At 47.3% G+C, this 18,762-nt stretch overlaps 8 protein-coding genes across 8 annotated transcripts; 4 read left to right on the forward strand and 4 right to left on the reverse strand.

Moving 5' to 3' along the window:
• Nucleotides 1–486: 486 nt before the first annotated feature.
• N7495_003744 (MRX complex DNA-binding subunit) lies at nucleotides 487–4,661 on the forward strand (the record flags this gene model as incomplete). The annotated part of the gene is made up of 5 exons (XM_057206395.1): nucleotides 487–541; nucleotides 595–622; nucleotides 684–774; nucleotides 829–4,602; nucleotides 4,653–4,661. 5 exons carry the CDS (start codon nucleotides 487–489, stop codon nucleotides 4,659–4,661), a joined length of 3,957 nt encoding a protein of 1,318 aa, XP_057064075.1.
• Nucleotides 4,662–4,887: 226 nt separating this feature from the next.
• N7495_003745 (putative DNA repair protein Rad1) lies at nucleotides 4,888–6,015 on the reverse strand (the record flags this gene model as incomplete). The annotated part of the gene is made up of 1 exon (XM_057206396.1): nucleotides 4,888–6,015. The coding sequence occupies one exon, from the start codon at nucleotides 6,013–6,015 to the stop codon at nucleotides 4,888–4,890; it is 1,128 nt and encodes a 375-aa protein (XP_057064076.1).
• Nucleotides 6,016–6,150: 135 nt separating this feature from the next.
• Nucleotides 6,151–6,552, reverse strand: N7495_003746 (OST5 family protein; the record flags this gene model as incomplete). The annotated part of the gene is made up of 3 exons (XM_057206397.1): nucleotides 6,151–6,196; nucleotides 6,246–6,303; nucleotides 6,450–6,552. The coding sequence occupies 3 exons, from the start codon at nucleotides 6,550–6,552 to the stop codon at nucleotides 6,151–6,153; spliced, it is 207 nt and encodes a 68-aa protein (XP_057064077.1).
• Nucleotides 6,553–6,789: 237 nt separating this feature from the next.
• On the forward strand, nucleotides 6,790–8,358 carry gcnE (histone acetyltransferase GCN5; the record flags this gene model as incomplete). Its single annotated transcript, XM_057206398.1, has 6 exons — nucleotides 6,790–6,811; nucleotides 6,863–6,951; nucleotides 7,003–7,065; nucleotides 7,125–7,448; nucleotides 7,502–8,209; nucleotides 8,338–8,358. The coding sequence occupies 6 exons, from the start codon at nucleotides 6,790–6,792 to the stop codon at nucleotides 8,356–8,358; spliced, it is 1,227 nt and encodes a 408-aa protein (XP_057064078.1).
• Nucleotides 8,359–9,632: 1,274 nt separating this feature from the next.
• Nucleotides 9,633–10,850, forward strand: rgsB (uncharacterized protein; the record flags this gene model as incomplete). Its single annotated transcript, XM_057206399.1, has 3 exons — nucleotides 9,633–9,787; nucleotides 9,849–10,563; nucleotides 10,614–10,850. The coding sequence occupies 3 exons, from the start codon at nucleotides 9,633–9,635 to the stop codon at nucleotides 10,848–10,850; spliced, it is 1,107 nt and encodes a 368-aa protein (XP_057064079.1).
• Nucleotides 10,851–11,442: 592 nt separating this feature from the next.
• N7495_003749 (uncharacterized protein) lies at nucleotides 11,443–12,429 on the reverse strand (the record flags this gene model as incomplete). The annotated part of the gene is made up of 2 exons (XM_057206400.1): nucleotides 11,443–12,116; nucleotides 12,171–12,429. The coding sequence occupies 2 exons, from the start codon at nucleotides 12,427–12,429 to the stop codon at nucleotides 11,443–11,445; spliced, it is 933 nt and encodes a 310-aa protein (XP_057064080.1).
• Nucleotides 12,430–13,272: 843 nt separating this feature from the next.
• Nucleotides 13,273–16,842, forward strand: ctpA (Cu(2+)-transporting P-type ATPase CCC2; the record flags this gene model as incomplete). The annotated part of the gene is made up of 1 exon (XM_057206401.1): nucleotides 13,273–16,842. The coding sequence occupies one exon, from the start codon at nucleotides 13,273–13,275 to the stop codon at nucleotides 16,840–16,842; it is 3,570 nt and encodes a 1,189-aa protein (XP_057064081.1).
• A 1,109-nt stretch (nucleotides 16,843–17,951) lies between these two features.
• N7495_003751 (uncharacterized protein) lies at nucleotides 17,952–18,185 on the reverse strand (the record flags this gene model as incomplete). The annotated part of the gene is made up of 1 exon (XM_057206402.1): nucleotides 17,952–18,185. One exon carries the CDS (start codon nucleotides 18,183–18,185, stop codon nucleotides 17,952–17,954), a length of 234 nt encoding a protein of 77 aa, XP_057064082.1.
• Between the last annotated feature and the right edge of the window lie 577 nt (nucleotides 18,186–18,762).

An 18,762-nucleotide genomic window follows, 5' to 3' on the forward strand; every position in this document is an offset into this window, starting at 1 on the left:
GTAACCCGCTCCTGAAATAGAAAGAAAAATACAGTAGTTTTTGCTCTACAATGTCAATTGAGCGAGGCAGATTCAGTGTCAGCGGGCAAAGCTTGAACTACAGATAAATCCGAAATGACTCGCCCAAAAATAACAGCATGTCACTCTATCAACTCGAGACAGAAGCGAAATTGGAGAAAACGGCAGCCGGAAACTTGGTTGTGTAAGAAAGGTCCCTATCAATTCCCCATTTATTTCGTCCCCCATTTATTTCGTCGGCTTATTCAGCATTCAGTTCAACAACGCTTCACGGTCATGTGACCACGCGTCAGTAGGTTTCGCGGATTTAAGTGGGGAGCCATTGCGCATCAGGCTCCAGCTCTCGTATCTCCACTTGACATAACTCTCCTCGACAACCTCGACCTTGAATTTGACCTGATACTGGGATTATATATCAAGTTTCGCTCAGTGAAGTAAGAGGGATCGCGCAAGAGGTTGTCTTCCAAAATGTGGGTTCCCGATCTTATCCTCCATAAATGCTCAATACTAACAGTTTCAAGGTGTATGAATTGCTCCTTTCTAGATGTTTAGATTCTTCTGACTTGCAGATATCAGCAAAAATCGATAAATTGTCGATACTGGGGTACGTCTTCTACAACCTTAAGCACAGATTATTTGACTGACACTGTACTGTGACTTAAAAGAGTTCGCTCTTTCGACAATACCCGTAGCGAAACCATACAATTTCATGCTCCTCTCACATTGATTGTCGGCCATAATGGATCTGGTAAAACGGTATGTGTCGTTGAGAACAGTAGAAGTCTTGGGATGAAGACTGACACAATCTAGACCATCATTGAATGCCTGAAGTATGCCACGACTGGCGATCTCCCTCCGAATAGTAAAGGAGGTGCTTTCATTCATGACCCGAAGCTATGTGGAGAGAAGGAAGTGCTGGCTCAAGTGAAGCTTTCTTTCAAGGCCACATCTGGCGCCAAGATGGTGGCTACGCGCAGTCTTCAACTCACAGTCAAAAAACTTACCCGGCAACAAAAGACGCTGGAAGGACACTTGATGATGATGAAGAATGGAGAACGTACCGCAATTTCCTCTCGGGTTGCTGAACTGGACCAGATAATGCCGCAGTACCTAGGCGTATCCAAAGCAGTTCTCGACTCTGTCATCTTCTGCCACCAGGATGAGAGTCTGTGGCCGATGAGCGAACCATCCGTTCTTAAAAAGAGATTTGATGAAATCTTCGAAGCTATGAAGTACACCAAAGCTATTGACAATATCAAACTTCTCCGGAAAAAGCAGAATGAAGAACTTGCAAAATATAAGATCATGGAGCAACATGCTAAGGAAGACAAGGAGAAAGCAGATCGTGCAGAGAAGCGATCAGTCAGACTTCAAGAAGAAATCGAGGCTCTGCGAGACGAGACCCAACAAATGTCGAAAGAGATGCGGCGTGTTGCGGAACTGGCTGACAAGGCTTGGAAAGAATCCGAAAGCTACGCTCAAATCCTCGGTGCTTTGGAAGGAAAACGAATCGAAGCCAAGTCTATCCAGACCACCATTGACAATCTTAAACGGCATTTGGTTGAGCTTGATGACTCGGATGAATGGCTTGAATCGACATTGGAGCAATTTGAGACGAAGCAGATCGAATATCAGCAGCAGGAAGAGTCTCAGAAGGAGAGCTATATGGAACTCAAGGAGCAGATTGAGCAATCTCGACACCGCCTAGGCTTGAAGCAGGCCGAGAATGGCAAGTATGAGAACGACAAGGCCAATTTCGAGCGGCAGCTTCAACGACGTCAGAACATGATCAAAGATATTGCGCGGGAAAACAATATTCGCGGAGTCAATGATGATATGGAGCCGGAAGACATCGACGAGTTTATGCACAAAATTCGGCGTTTACTCCGGGAGCAGAATCTGACGATAGATCGCGTGAAGCGAGAAGCTCAAAAAGAACTTCGTGAGGTTCAAGATATTCTGAGTCAGATTGGACAGCGAAATTCTGCTCTGCAAGAAAGCAAGAATGCGGCAAAGAAGCAGGTGGTCTTAAATGACAAAGAGGCAGCGACCTACCAAAGGAGGCTCAATGAGATTGAAGTTGACGAGGGTGTGCAAACTGCTCTGGAAGCGAAGATCGAAGATACAACCTCGGGCCTGGAAAATGCAAAAGAACGGGCCAAGACTGCTTCCTGGGACCAGGAGATTCAAGATGCTAATAATCAGATCTTTCGCCTTGAGGACGAGAACTCAAAACTCAATACTGAATTGATTGAATCGACGAAGAAGGCAGGTGATCTAGCTCGTCTGGATCATTTGAAGAAAGAATCAAAGGATAGGGAACGCAGCCTTCAAACCATGAAGGGGGCTCACGGCGAACGTCTCACCAAAGTTGTTGGACCAGATTGGCAACCACAGACTCTAGAGAGAGACTTCCAGCTCGCGTTCGATGCTGAATCCAAGCAGGTTGCTGATGCAGAGCGAGAACGCGACGGAGTGAGCCGAGAGTTGGAGCAAATTGAGTTCAAGCTGAGAAATTCTAAGAAAACTCTGAGCCAGAGAGAGAAGGAGCTTCAAAACTGTATGAAGGAGATTCGCGAGGCCGTTGATGCAGAGCCCTCGGAGTATCCGGAAATCCTTACGGAGCGACAGGGAAGATTTGATATGGCACGGAAAGATGCTGACCAATTTGCTGGTATGGGCGACTACCTCAATAAGTGCCTCGAAGCAGCAAAGCGAGCCAAGATGTGCCGTACATGTTCGCGATGCTTCAAGAACGAGCCAGAGCTCCAAAATTTCATCAAGAAGCTGGAAGCCACGCTGAAGAAAAACGGTGTGGGTGACGAAGACGAAGATATGAAAGAATACGAGCAGGAGTATGAGACTGCGCGCGCAGCAAATGGCGCTTATGATACATGGGTTCGCCTTTCGGGCACAGACGTTCCGTCCCTCAAAAAAGAGGAAGAAGACTACGAATCTCAGCGAGATCAGCTTCTAGCCAAAATTGAAAGTCATGATCGGGCCGTCAGTGAGAAATCAGAAAGCAAACGAGATGTTGAAGCTCTGATAAAAACTGTGAACACAATCACGAGATATGACGCCGAGATCAAATCCATTGCATCTCAAATTCAGGAGCTCTCTTCCAAGCAGCAAGACGCCTCTGCGAGTCGTACTCTGCAAGACATCCAAGATGAGATCTCCGCCAACAATGAAAAGTCTCGAGAGCTGAAAAAGACGCTAAGCAAGCTCACGAACGAGAGAGATCAGACTCGGGCAGAGATGAACAAGCTTGAACTTCAACTCAGAGATGTAAGGAGCAAACTCGACAATGCCAAGTTCCAACTCGAGAAAAAGGCCGATCTGATAGTCCGCGTGGAGGAATTCAAAAAACTCAACATTGAGCAACGCGAGGCGATCAAAAAGGCGGAAAACGACATGGAAGCCCTGGTCCCGGAATTACAACAGGCTCAAGCAAACTATGATGATATCACTCAACGAGCTGATGCACGAGAACGAGATCTGCAACATGGAATCAATCGCCTCTCTGATAGCGTCTATCAACTTGATCTTGCCAATGAGGAGATTAACTCCTATAATGAACGAGGAGGCCCCAGCCAACTTGAACGGAGCAAGGAGGAGCTATCTCAAATTGAGAACGAAATTAGCAATCTTGAGTCCGAGCAAGGCGAGATTACGCGGAATATAAACAAGATTTCAGCACAGCTTCAGGACAGCGAGAACACTAAACGACAGTACTCTGATAATCTGACTTATCGCCAAGGTTCACGATCTCTAGATAAGGTCATGAAGGAAGTCCAGCAACTGGAAGACCAAAACGCCGATGTTGACCGCAGCCGCTTTAAGCAAGAGTCAGAGCGTTGGACCCGTGAACATAGTGCCCTCGCTGCCAAACAGGCTAGCAAGATGGGCGAAATGAAATCCAAGGACGATCAGCTCATGCAACTTCTGGCAGACTGGAATACGGACTATAAGGACGCCGCTTTCAAATACAAGGAATCACACATTAAGGTCGAAACCACCAAGGCCGCCTCTGATGATCTCGCTCGGTATGGAGGCGCGCTTGACAAGGCGATCATGTCGTATCATAGCTTGAAGATGGAAGAAATCAATGCCATCGTCGGCGAGCTTTGGCAAAAGACCTACCGCGGGACCGACGTCGACACGATTCTCATCCGCTCTGATAATGAAAACTCGAAAGGAAACAGGTCATATAATTACCGCGTGTGCATGGTGAAGTCAGGTGCAGAAATGGACATGCGAGGTCGTTGCAGTGCTGGCCAGAAGGTCCTGGCCAGTATCATCATCCGCCTTGCTTTGGCTGAGTGCTTTGGAGTCAACTGTGGTCTGATCGCTCTTGATGAACCCACCACCAACCTGGATCGTGATAACATCCGCTCCCTGGCCGAGTCGCTGCACGAGATTATCCGGACCCGTCAACAGCAGTCAAATTTCCAACTCATTGTTATCACTCACGACGAGGACTTCCTGCGCTCTATGCAATGTGGAGATTTCAGTGACTACTATTACCGCGTCTCCCGGAATGAGAAGCAAAAGTCTATCATCGAGAGACAGTCTATTGCTGAGGTATGTTCTGACGATCATGTTAAATTACTTTATATACTGACACTTTCTAGGTTATGTAACATTCCTATCCCCCCCCAGATCGCTAGGTTCTCATGTTCATGTTCATGTTCCGTGTATATGTCCGAAGTTCATTTTTACTTTGTCTCTTAAAGCGTGCAGATGGCCAATGCCCCTGGGTTCTATCATACCCATGTTTACACGTTGACAGACGGCTATATTTGTAGAAAACTATCGTAATACTATTTTCTTTGATAATGTAGATAAATACTCAAGACTTCAGCTCAGTTACTTCCGATCTACTGCTGCCTGCAGTTGCATCTCAGCTTCCTCTTCGTCCAAGAGCGGCACAAACCGAAAATCAACAAAGCAAACCGGGCCCACTGCAGCCTTGACACCGGCACCAACAGGCCTTCCAGTAGGGTTATTATCGTCAAGCTCGATCATAAATTGCAAACTAAGCACACCCTGCCGATCACCACGAATACTCACTTTATTGGCAACAGACATGGCACGCGCAGATTTGCGAATGAGGCCGAAGCGGTAGCTTTCCCTGATTCTCTCGCCCATTGCAGACGGCGGCGAAACGAGAAATGTCTCAGTGACGGTTGGAGCCAACTTTGTCCTGGTCGCACGAGGTCGTGAAGTTCCATCCTCTGTGAGGACCTTGTGCATCTGAGAGGCCTGTTCGTTACCACCTTCTGCATGCTGGTCGACCGAGAATTCCACAGTAGATTCGCTGAAGGGACCACCAGCGCCAGAGAGGGCAAAGTACGGTTCTCGTGTGGCACATGCAGACAGTTTGAGGATAGTCGGGTTGGAAGAGTCGAGTTCGGCGATTGCATTGTGTAGCCATGCAGAGCGCATGATAATCTTCATGATTATGGCGTCACGTTGTAGTGGGATATCGCTCTGGTCGTCTTCGGGCTCGTAGGTTACCAGTTCACAAGTTGTCTTTACGCCGGCTTCGGTGATGGCGATGCTGAGGGGAGCACCGTGCTGCGCGTATTGGAGAGTGCAAGACCGGTCCATGAGCAATGCTGGTGCGCTGAATGCGCTGGAAGCAGGGTTTGTTTGAGGGAGGCTAGTATCTCGAGTCCCATTGGGCTCTGCGAGGTCGTTGATACCGAAGATTTTGAGGGTTTCGAGGAGTACTGTGAGGGAAACGACAAAGCATGGATAAGTAACTTCATCGGAGGATTCGTTATTCTCCTGCGGCTCTTGAGTGAAGGTGTAGCTTGTGAAGAGAGCTCTGTCGAGGAAAGCCAGTCCTTGAATGACGCGGGCTTCTTCCACAGAGAACCGAAGGCCATCGGGGGTGATTTGGACAGTGGCCTTCGAGGCGAAGCCGATACAGGAAAGGAGGGTATAGAGATGGTGGGCGTTGCTTGAGACGCCGGTAAATAGTGGCTCCATTGTGAGGTTGAAGAAGATCAGGAATAAGGAGTCACGAATTCGTGATTGTTTTTGGAGCTTTTAGTAGTACAGGGCCCCGATGAATTCAACGCTTATGGTAGGTACATAGAAAGAACAGAGTGAGGGTATCTCGATTTAAACGTAAACTCCGACAGCGCAGATCATGAGCACAGATCCGAAACTAGACACAACATTAGTAGGTAGATTGATAGCAGAACTCATATGCCTACCCGAATAAAAGTGATGCTGGGACACCTAGCGAAGCCAGACTCAAGAAAGATCGACCTGCTGTAATACGTGTGAGGAACGGTGATTGACATAGAATCGTTTAAAATCTAGGCTTACTGAGTCCAAACAACCCTGAAAGGATAATGGCTGCATTGAAATAAGTCAATTGATGATTTACTGGCAGAAGAAGATGTATAAATACGAACCAGCGAGAAGGAGAGTAAAGCCGATTGGGAATTGGCTATCCTTAGAGATGAGAGGTTGGAAAGGGGATGCGGAGGCTGCCTCCCAGACTTGGTTCAACGACATGAGTAGAAGGTGAGTCGAACAGGTTAATGGAACCAAATGTGAAGGTGTCCACAGAGAAAGGAAGTTGCTGAGTGAAGCTATGTAGTAGGTCCACTTGTGGACAGATCGACTCGGATAAATAATATTCCGATGACTTCGATACTGATCCTAATCCATCAACCAGGGCTGGAAGTCATATACCTAGGTTGCCTTGCAGCCTTTAACCCTCTTGGCCTCTCAATATATTTCAATTCAACCATGGAGCCTGATGAACCTAGAAGTATGTCAAGTCTTCCCCCACTACATGTGAAAAGCTACTAATAATCCACAGAGAGGAAGGCCTCCTCCGAGGCAGCTTCCCCGCATTCTCAACTTTCTAACAAGAAAGCCCGAACTCAGTCCCCGGATAAGACGAAAATGGTCTGTTACTGCTTCCTCTTGCATAGCAATCTTCTAACGGTTTGACTTTAGGACGAGGAGGAAGATGGCCCGCCTATCAAACCCGAACTACGCATTGTTCCTTTCCCCGAAAAGGTGCGCAACTTCGCTGCTGCCAAAAAGTTTCAAGATTGCTAACAATCTCTTCCCTCAAGCCTGCCGTGATCGAAGAGCGTCAGGGCGAAATTGAATTCCGAGTAGTCAACAATGACGATGAACACGACAGCTTTGTCATTCTTACTGGTCTGAAATGTCTATTCCAGAAGCAACTTCCCAAGATGCCCAAGGACTACATCGCTCGACTGGTTTATGACCGAGCGCACTTATCCATTGCTATTATCAAACATCCACTGGAGGTTGTCGGAGGGATCACCTACCGACCTTTCAATGATCGTAAGTTTGCGGAGATTGTGTTCTGTGCAATTTCATCGGATCAACAAGTCAAGGGATATGGTGCTCACCTGATGTCCCACCTTAAGGTATGCCTTAATTTGGGTCCCTTCAGCTTTAACTTCATTCTAATATAATACAGGATTACGTTAAATCCACATCCCCCATCATGCATTTCCTCACATATGCCGATAACTACGCTATCGGATATTTTAAGAAGCAGGGTTTCACCAAGGAAATTACGTTGGATAAGACCATTTGGATGGGTTATATCAAGGATTACGAGGGTGGCACCATCATGCAGTGCACTATGATTCCTAAGATTCGGTACCTCGAAGTCGGTCGAATGCTTGTCAAGCAAAAGGAGGCTGTGCAGGCGAAGATTCGCGCATTCAGTCTGTCCCATGTTATTCATCAGCCTCCTAAGGAGTGGAAGAATGGAGTGCGCAAGATTGATCCTCTTTCCATTCCTGTCATCCAGGAATCTGGATGGTCGCCCGATATGGACGAAATGGCTCGTCAGCCACGCCATGGACCTAACTATAATCAACTGCTTCATCTTCTGAACGAAATGCAGAATCACACTTCAGCTTGGCCTTTCACGCAACCCGTCAACCGCGACGAGGTTCCCGACTATTATGAGGTGATCATGGAACCTATGGACTTTTCCACAATGGAGGAGAAGCATGAAAACGACATGTATCCGACACCGCAAGAATTTATCAGGGATGCTTCATTGGTCTTCGACAATTGCCGCCGATACAACAACGAGACTACTGCATACGCGAAGTGTGCAAACAAAGTCGAGAAGTATATGTTTCAACAGATCCGGAACATACCGGAGTGGTCGGTGAGTTACTTCAACCATACATCAAAGACACCGGCCGATTTAATGTTCCTATTACTCCTTGGGCTTCAAATCTCACCCTTCCAAAATCATCCCTCGGTATTGTTTTATTTTACTAACTATTCCTCTAGCATTACGCAGAGAATCATTAAGCATATTTTGTGAAGCGGATCTGGATCTAATTTTTTTTCTTTTTTTCCTTTTTTTGGCGTTAAGGAAATTCATGGAATACCCTGTATGTTTTATCTTATTTGAGCGAGAAGGAATCAATCACTTCTTTGACAACCACTTGATATTCGATACTAGCTCATGATCTATTTCATAAGACCGAGGTAATTAGTATGAAGTATGCCTGGCACTGACTCGACGCTTAAAAGTAAGACGAGAAACATGTACGGTGCATGGCGGCCCTCCTCAGCAACCAGACACAAGAAAAAGGGGAGCCAAACTTTCGGAGGTGAAAATGGTCGGAGGGCTGACTGGACATAGAGCTTAAAGGTTCGACAGCCCGCGGGGTCTATGAACACCTCGATAGTTAAAGATCTGATTCGGTTTTAAGTCATAGGTCCACCAAATGATAACGGTGACAGAAAGTTCTAGGCTACATTTTAAAAAGAAGAACCTATCGCAAGTGGCTCGGGTCATCCAGGGCAGCCATTAAAAGTCTTGTGAGACGGGCGAGTCATTTGGGGCGGGAGCTCTTCATTTTACATGAGGAGAGAAAGTTACGAGCTTGATCTGAAGCCCTAATATATAACTGGAAAAGTGGGTTGAAAACAGCAATTTAGATATCAAACCACAATGTTGAGGTTAATCCTTCTGTGCTCAAAGCTCAAAGCTCAAAGCTCATCTATACATCACATCTGTCATCTGTCACCTGTGACAAAAGGGTGTGGAGATGACGTTAATGTTGATGTTTAAGATTTCGATCACATGATGATATAGTTCATTCACTTTCGAGCTTAATTTAAATAAGTGGGACCGGGATATTGTTATTCCAGCCCGGTATTGTTTCAAGACAAAGAACTCAAGTCTTGAAAGTTCTTAATTCATCCCTTGCCTTCAGCCTGGCCTCATTCGTTTCAATCACGCCCCCACTTGATGTGCTCGTGTCTTAGTTTTTGCTAGGCACAGCTGCATTGACGTTGATCTTCTGACGTTGCCGCGGTTCCAGACCTGTACCTGCGTACCCCCGTACTCTGCAACCTAACACCTTTCTCCCAACCTCTTTATTTTTTTCTACCTTTATGCTTATTTGTTCATCGACCTAATATTCCACACTTGAAACTGAAAACTACTACCCAAACGGTCATTGAAATCAACCTAATCTAGCTTGACACGACACGACACGACACGCTCCCTCCCCCTTTTGTGCCCCTCTTCCTTTTTCAACTGGTGCTCAAACAAAACACACAACACTGCCAATATGGCATCTCCGAGTTTCTCGGAGCTGGAGCACCGCAATCGGTTGCCGACCCTGTTTGAAGTGCTCAGCCGTCGCACTTTGGCCCCCGTCGATCTATTCTCATTCTACATCTACATGCGCGACCAGCAACGCTCGGTCGACTACCTTGACTTTTGGTAAATTCCAAAACAACATCTCTTTCTTTCTGTCAACAAATAATCCTAATATATACTACAGGCTCGATGTCTCTCAGCACATGTCACTTTGTCGTCACTATGTCCGAGAGCTTCGCCGTTCCGTCCTCGTTGCAACTCCAGACATCGAGAGAACCGAAAGTAAAGGTTCATCTGCTATGCTTGATAGCTTGGAGAATATGAATGATATCCCGCTGATGGAGGCTGGGCCTTCTCGTCTGGGTGGCAACAATGAAAAGTTCCGCGATGCCGATCAACGTCTCTCTGCTTTCCTGCGTGCTGAGGGTCATCCTACGTCTCACTCGCCCCAGAACAGTCTTGGATCTCGATCCGCCTACAGCAACACCCCTTCCATGGAGCCACGCTCCAGTTCTGCTACTGGACATCGTGACTCTCATGGAAACCAAGTGGATCGAAATGATATTCGGGCTAGTGCCGAGAAGATTCTCTACACCTATCTGCTTCCTGGCTCGGAGCGTGAGATCATTTTGCCCGATATCATGGTCTCGACTATCATTAATTTGATCGAGGATGATGGACGTGATGACCCTGAGGTGTTTGATCCTGCCAAGGACTATGTTTTCCAGGCCATGGAGCGTGATGCATTTCCCGGTTTCTTGCAGGCTAAGGCCCTGGGTAATCTCGTGCCCCTTAGCATTATCGCACGTCTGGCCTTTGCTTTGATCAGCTTTGGCGGAGGATTCTGGGGAGCCTTTTACGTTGTTCTGCGTAACAAGCCCCGGCACATTCGCTGCTGGGTAGGTCGATAAAAAATATCACTGTCTCAACTTTACTAATGTCACTCTAGGTGATCCTCCCATTCGCCGTTGCATCCTATTTTCTCGTCTCATACCAGTACAAGATCGACCCCGCAATGGCATTCCTTGGTTACAGCGAGTATACTTTTATGAGTTGGGCGCCAATTCGTGAACCGTATGTTCGCAAACTTTTGAACAAACGAGCCATCGTTACTTGGGCAGTCGCCTTCCTCACAGCTTTGGCACTGAGCATTTTGTTCATCTTCGTCCCTGGCACCATGCTGTAAGCCGACTGTCTGATTTTCCGTTCGATTTCTCCCCTCCCCCCAAGATCTGACAACTGCCCAACACACATTTTTTTATTATTTCCCGGTTCTTGTCGATTGAGATCCGTGGTACCGCGTGGGCCTCGCTGGATTATCCTTTTTATTCTTAAGACCAGTTATGCTTTCAGCTCGGCGTCTGGCTTCCGATGTTTTTTATGGTCTGCTTCTGCGAAGCTTTAATATTTTGGGATATTTTTTGTGCAATCAGGCAGGGCAGTCCATGATTTCCTGGGCTACTTTGCCCTGTGCAATGTCCTTTTCTCAACCCTTCCATCCGTCTATTTGGCGGTCACACCAATTTCCCTTGCCCTGTCCATATTTGCCATACTTGCCCTTTGTCGACATCTCGTCTTTGCTACCAATACCCCTTCACATCAGTGACTTTTTGTATCTATTATCTCAATGAGTTGTGGGCCTTAACGAACACCAATTTACTGCGCTCCAACTAGTTGGCGTGATCAAGGAAATTGAATGATTTGGTTCTCTTCATTTAGCTATTCAATTAAGCCATGTAATCGTAAGGCATAATCAGCATAGCAGGGGAATCTTATTTTCAAGGCTTGCGGCCCAGTATGCGCTTGGAATTCCGATTCCATCCAGCTCTTGACGAGCCAGCGCCTTCGTCAATATCCATACGTGATCCTGGGTCCGCACCATCAGCAGAGTCCCAGAAGCCATCATCTCGCTCGATATCGGCAGCATCCCGCTTATTGCTTCCCGCTCCAAACGGAAGCCGTCCTGGACGTCCAAACATACCTTTCCCCCTTCCAATGCCTCCCTTTTCCTCTGCACGCTCCTGACGCTTCTTTATAGCCTTGTCCATCAAACTTTGGTGCTGTTCCTCCTTGACACGTCGGTCCAATGCATGGGTTTTAACGCGAGCAATTTCCGCTTCCAGATCCGACACCGCCTCTGAACATCGGGCTTCCCACTCTGCCATGGTTGAGATAATTTTAGGCAGAGACTGGATCTGTACGTCGCGCAGGGGTGCAACAGCCATGACGTTGACAAGTGGAGGGGTAGTAGCGGGGGAGAGGCGGGCAGAGATGAGAGAGGCATAGATGGCAGTCGTTACGAGAGATTCCAATTCGGTAGTGGAAGAAAGGGAGAGGGCGTTGATCAAGAGAGGGTAGGTGAGTGGCTTTGTAGTCACAGCGAGAGAGATGAGGGAGAGAAGGCGGAGTTTTAGGCTTTGTTTAGAGCTCAAAGTTGGCAGGTTGGGGGTTGCTGAAAATATTTAGTTGATTTTGTTCATTGTTTTTTGTATCGGTTCGATCATACCATGGTATTCCTGCCATGTTCCCCATGCGAAGATCTCAAGTAGCTTCAAATAGCCCTGGTACTCAACCGGTGTTTCGGGAGACCGTAGCGACTGAACAGCTGGGGTCTCGAGCAGCTCAGCGAAGAAATAGGTGTGTGGGCTGGAGGTGGCATTTGTGATCAAATTGGCGATAAAGCGGGGAGATGTCGCGCTGCTAGAATTGACCAGGTGGATGAAGGGTTGGAGAGCCTCCAGGGCTCGAGCATGTGTTTGGTCCATAAGGTATTGAGAAGAGGAATAAAATGGAGGCTGGAGAGAAAAATAAGAGAAAGAGATTGATTATACTATCAACTCTCTTGACTCTCTTGAATTTGGAGGACTTGGATTCAAGTGGGGACTTTGTGAAGTTGAGAGGAGCTGGTTTGCATGAGAAGCAAACATTTCCGTGGCTTAAAAGTGGATAAACATGGATTTCTTATCAATCAGAGATTGATCATAGTTATGGAGTCATTTGAATCCTTCTTAACTAGGCACAATACTCTATCAATATTCATTCGTACTTCTTCATGTATTACTCTAGTCAGTTATATTTAGCAACCTTGGAAGCTTCAAGGATGAGCCCTGAGCCTTGGAGTCCCGTGCATCAGACTCCCCTTTTCCCGGGTAAAATTGCTTGTTACAATTGTATTTGTTTGATGCTTATCTAGTTCTGAGTAATTTCAAGATTATTCAAGAATCAGCCTTGATCGAGATGGTCGTATTCAATCTCACGTTGGGAAGGCATTCTTCGGCGTGGCGCGGATACGATCTGCCTTCGTAATCAAAGACACCTCCATTTTCTTTTCTTCTTCGGACTTTGACCATCGTGTCTTCTTTCCTTGTCATTCTAGCTGCAGTAACGTGGCCTGAGTATTGCATAGTACTATCAAATAGCATCTTCGTATTCCAGCCGCTTTTTCCAGCACTTCGATCCGTGCACATTCGTCATCTTTCCCTCTTCCACGCACCCGCCCACTGCGCTCAAAATCTCCTTTCTCTCTTCTCTCTTCTCTCTTCATCTATCCAAACGCCTCCATGCGATAATATCCCGTTTATTCACCTCTCAAAATATCGCTTGTCGACATGTCCGTAGAACCGCGTGGCCCGGGCAATGCGGTCCCTTCAATGGTCACGACCATGGTCAAGGTCGACGGGATGACCTGCGGCACTTGTACCTCTGCAGTAGAGGGCGCGTTCAAGGGCATCGATGGCACGGGTGACGTTTCTGTGAGCCTGATGATGGGCCGAGCTGCTGTACAGCACGATCCGTCCATACTGGCTCCCGCGAAAGTTGCGGAGATGATTGAGGACTGTGGATTTGATGCGACAGTACTATCAACCGAGGAGCAGACACCGAACACCGATGCAGATACCACCGATTCTTCCGTCCGAACGTCAACGACCACCCTCGCGATCGAAGGCATGACCTGTGGCGCATGCACCTCCGCAGTTGAGAGTGGGCTTATCGACGTCCCCGGCGTGAAACTTGTCAATGTGTCTCTGCTGTCTGAACGCGCGATGGTGGAGCATGACGCGCAGGTGATCACGCCGGAACAAATCGCTGAAATTATCGAGGACCGGGGGTTTGGAGCGCGGGTGCTAGAAACAAAGATGTCCTCTGCTGGTCAGGGAGATCTATCCACGTTGCCAGAGGTGGTTGAGAGCAAAAAAGGACACTTGGTCACCACAGTCGCCATTGGAGGCATGACTTGTGGCGCGTGTACCTCTAGCGTCGAATCTACCTTTACTAACGTGGAGGGCGTTTTCCAACTCAATATCAGTCTCCTGGCTGAACGTGCAGTGATTATACACGATTCGTCAATTGTTCCATCTAAACAACTAGTCAGCATGATCGAGGACGCTGGCTTCGATGCATCTATCGTATCATCCGAGCTGCAGGAGCCTCTATCAAGAAAATCTCAACAACTCAAACTGAGCATCCATGGTCTTCGAGATGGTGCATCCTCATCCGCACTAGAGCAGGATCTGCTAGGGCGACCAGGAATCAAAGCAGCCACCATGACAATGGCAAATTCCCAATTATCCGTCACTTTCGACTCTTCCGTGATTGGCATCCGGTCGGTGTTTGACGTGATTGAGGCATCTGGATACAATGCTCTTGTTGCCGATTCAGATGATACGAATGCTCAACTAGAATCTCTCTCCAAAACAAAAGAGATTCAAGAATGGCGACGTGCGTTTACTATATCCGTCTCTTTCGCAGTCCCCGTGTTCTTCATCAACATGATTCTGCCAATGTATTTGAAAAGCTTTGACTTTGGAGGTATTCAACTGTTTCCGGGACTCTATCTTGGTGATTTGCTCTGCTTTAGTCTAACTATTCCTGTACAATTTGGCATTGGCCGAAGATTCTACGTCATCAGCTATAAATCTCTCAAGCATCGATCACCGACAATGGACGTGCTTGTGATGCTTGGTACATCTGCTGCATTTTTCTACAGCTGCTTTACCATGATCATCGCCATTTTGGATGATCGTCACAACCGCCCGAGTACAGTTTTCGATACTAGTACTATGCTTATCACGTTCATCACACTGGGTAGATGGTTGGAAAACCGGGCTAAAGGACAAACCTCTGCCGCATTATCACGTCTCATGTCTTTGACCCCCTCCATGACAACAATCTACGAAGACCCCATCGCAGCGGAAAAGCTAGCCGAAGGATGGAACACCGAGAGGGTGTCTGGTAGTACCAATCTAGGGTTATCAGAAGACTCTTACGTAAATCAAATGATCATACCCACGGAGCTGATCCAAGTCGGCGATGTCATACTCCTCCGTCCCGGTGACAAAGTTTCGGCGGATGGAGTCGTGATCCGAGGCGAGAGTTATGTGGATGAAAGTATGATCACTGGAGAGGCTTTGCCGATCCAAAAGAAAAAGGGCAGTGTTGTTGTTGCCGGCACAGTCAATGGGACAAGCTCTATTGATTTCAAAGTTACCCGGGCAGGCAAAGACACTCAACTCAGCCAGATCGTCAAGCTAGTCCAAGATGCGCAGACAAGCCGCGCCCCCATTCAGCGCATGGCGGATATCGTTGCCGGCTATTTCGTCCCGACTATCATCTGTCTTGGATTGATCACCTTCTTTGGTTGGATGTTCCTCAGTCATGTCTTGTCTCATCCACCGAAAGTCTTCCAGTCGGAAGATGGTAAAGTCATGATCTGTTTGAAACTTTGCATTTCAGTCATTGTCTTCGCTTGTCCATGTGCCTTGGGTCTGAGTACCCCAACCGCAGTCATGGTGGGCACTGGAGTCGGCGCAGAGAACGGTATTTTGGTTAAAGGTGGTGCTGTTCTCGAGGCGGCTACTAAAATCAATCATGTCGTGTTTGATAAGACTGGCACATTGACCACTGGTAAAATGAGCGTGTCACAGGCTCGAATTGAACCTTCCTGGACGGCAAATCAGTGGCGGCGCCAACTGTGGTGGTTGATTGTTGGTCTCGCAGAGATGGGCAGTGAACACCCGATTGGCCGGGCAATTCTCTCGGAAGCGAAGTCTGAATCCGGTAACCCAGGAGAAGATGGGCTACCTGGTAGTATTGGCGATTTTGATGCAGTTGTAGGCAAGGGTATCTCCGCTGTTGTTGAGCCCACGTCCAGCGTCGAGCGCATCCGCTATCGAGTTCTGCTTGGAAACGCAAATTTCCTCCGATCAAGCGACGTCACTGTACCTCCATCGGCAGATCCCCAATCAACTGAATCTGACGAGGCCTCCGATACGCCTACAGCTAAACCTACCAACACGATCTCCGGAATTACGCGGATCCATGTAGCAATCGACAACCATTACGCAGGCACAATATCCCTCCGGGATACCGTCAAGGACACAGCCGTTGCAGCGATTGCAGCTTTGCACCGTATGGGCATCGCAACCTCAATGGTGACGGGTGATACAGCCTCTACTGCGATTGCGATTGCATCGGCAGTCGGTATTCCAGTCTCGTCGGTCTACGCATCTGCATCACCATCTGACAAACGCACCATCATTTCAGACCTTCAAACAAAGGGAGATAATATTGCTATGGTCGGTGACGGTATCAATGACTCTCCAGCTCTAGCGACGGCATCGGTTGGAATTGCTCTGGCTTCAGGCACCGATGTCGCAATGGAAGCCGCTGACATCGTCCTAATGCGACCTGACGACCTTCTCTCTGTACCTGCCAGTCTTGCCCTGTCCCGGACCGTCTTTACCCGCATCAAGCTGAATCTAGTATGGGCTTGCTTGTACAACATTATCGGCCTTCCTTTCGCCATGGGCATCTTCCTCCCTTTTACTGGTTTCATGCTGCCCCCAATGGCAGCAGGAGCTGCCATGGCTGCCTCCAGTATCTCAGTCGTTGTCAGCAGTTTACTTTTAAAGCTTTGGCGCCGTCCATCATGGATGGACATCGACCGCCTCGAAAAGGAAGTCAGCTCAGGTTATATCTCTGTTGATGGTCGTGGCCGTCATACTCGCAAGAAAAGCTGGTGGATGCCAGCTACTATCATATCTAACTCTCAACCGCGCTCTCTTCGTCGCTTCGTTACCAATACTGTCTCGTCGCTTTGGCGCATGGCTACCGGCAAAGCTAATGTCGTTCGTGAAGACGAAGGATATGTGCCACTGCAAACTGTGGAGCCTGTATGACCTGTTTCATGATTAATGTTTAAAGAATATTGCTTTTATAGACGCTAGCATCTGTCTAGAGTCCTTTTTCGGTTTCTTATGGCGTTCGATACCTTGTTGCATATGCGTATGTACAACCAATCAATTCTTGATTAATATCAACTGGGGACTATGATTTGAGAATAGCTTATCAAGTAAATATAAATTTGGTCTTTTTCACAGCTTTATCAGGTAGGGCTTACGGATAACCCGTGAGGACTTCCGGAGAGAGTATGTCGTATCATTCAGTGCAACCGTAGATCGGAAACCCCCAATTCCGTTATGAATCAAAACATGGGACCTTATTAACCTTGCACACTACTTTAATTTGACATAACTCGTAGTGAAATTCATCAATATCAAGGTTCAATCCATAGAGACCTATCCTTATGTATGGCGACTCCCATTCCGATCCCTTGGACCAAGGATTCCTCGCCATGAGCTCTATCCACAGAGTATGATACTTAGAGCAATATGGCAAACGGAACGGAAAACCAGGTAAAACCACTCCTAAATTAACCCTGGAACCTCAATTGAATCACGTTCAAACGGTCGGTCTCTTTGAATCTAGCTGCGACTCAGTCATTATGATCAACGCAATAATAGGCTTCATCTACATCCATCATCGTGATATATTTCGGAAGAATTCATCACGGAATGCTAGTGAACTGGTGGATAGATGATGGTGGCAGGCTGCCTTGAATAGACCACTGGTTTCCGCAAACAGGGAGCGGGTGATATACTTCTAGTAATGGCAAGTCTCTGGAGAAACACTAACCATTATTCAAAAACAATATTAGAAGAAAGACATCGAGTAACAAAGATGTTGCCCAGTGCGGGTTCAGCTTCTCTGTTGGCACTTATTGTCTTATCATAATCCTGATTTGATGAACTCTTTCTCCCGGCACATGATGTTTAGGTTAGTGCGAGCAATAGTATTCACAGATGACGGCTTTCACGAGCTTGTCTCGACCGAGCATTTCAAGCTTAGGCTGTTCACCTATGGGCATATTCTGCTCCGCTAGATTATTGATTTTTGAGGACGAAGAAATTTGGAAATCAACGCACGTCGAAATCATACTCATCAACATTTAGATATCGAATGAGGTGAATTTTCGAGGCTGTGTTAATTGAAGGTTCCACCTGATAGGAGTATCGGACTCGATCGGCTGAATTTCATGGTCCTCAGCCCTTTCCTGTTCCAGCAGGGACCAGCCCATCCATAGGGATATCACCTTTAGCGCAGGTGGCCAATCACCACAGCTGTTAGATTTCGTGATTTCCAATCCATTGGACCAAGACAGAGCGCAAGACGCATGTACCATCGTCATTCGTAGCACCGTATCGCGATATCATTGTCGACTATGTGTGGTGCGCTCATAGTCGTACTCTCAACTGTCTTATACCGGTCCCTTTGGTACGGCATAAGCCTGAATGCACGTCCCGCGATTGACACATCAACACTCGGGAAACATGGCTCGTATTTGATGGTTTATTTACTATACCAAAGAAGTGGGACTGTACTTCCCAGATGAGTGGATAGATATGCGAGGAAGAATTGATAGAGAAGAAGAGTGGTTCATGTACGTCGTAGGAGAGATATGGAGTCAGTGAATAAATATCACGTGCGCTTAGGAAAAAGAAGAGTGAAGTGAGAATGAGATCGAAGCGAAAGTGAAAGAGAGAAGGAGGGTACTTGAATACTAGCCCTGACCGCTCATAAGACAGGCTTTTCACCTAACCAAGCATCAACCTTTGTCATATCTGAGTGGCGTCGCATGAAAGCTGTCCAATGCGCTTGAGGTCTCTACTCGGTCCAGGAGCAAGATCAAGGGTCTCAGCTTTATTCCAGTTTTAGTACAACCTCCAGGGTTGGAATAGATATGCCTTGGTTTCATGGAG

Source organism: Penicillium taxi (genome assembly GCF_028828555.1).
Source record: "Penicillium taxi strain IBT 34144 chromosome Unknown utg000003l_segment0_segment0, whole genome shotgun sequence".
Classification (NCBI taxonomy): Eukaryota; Fungi; Ascomycota; class Eurotiomycetes; order Eurotiales; family Aspergillaceae; genus Penicillium; species Penicillium taxi.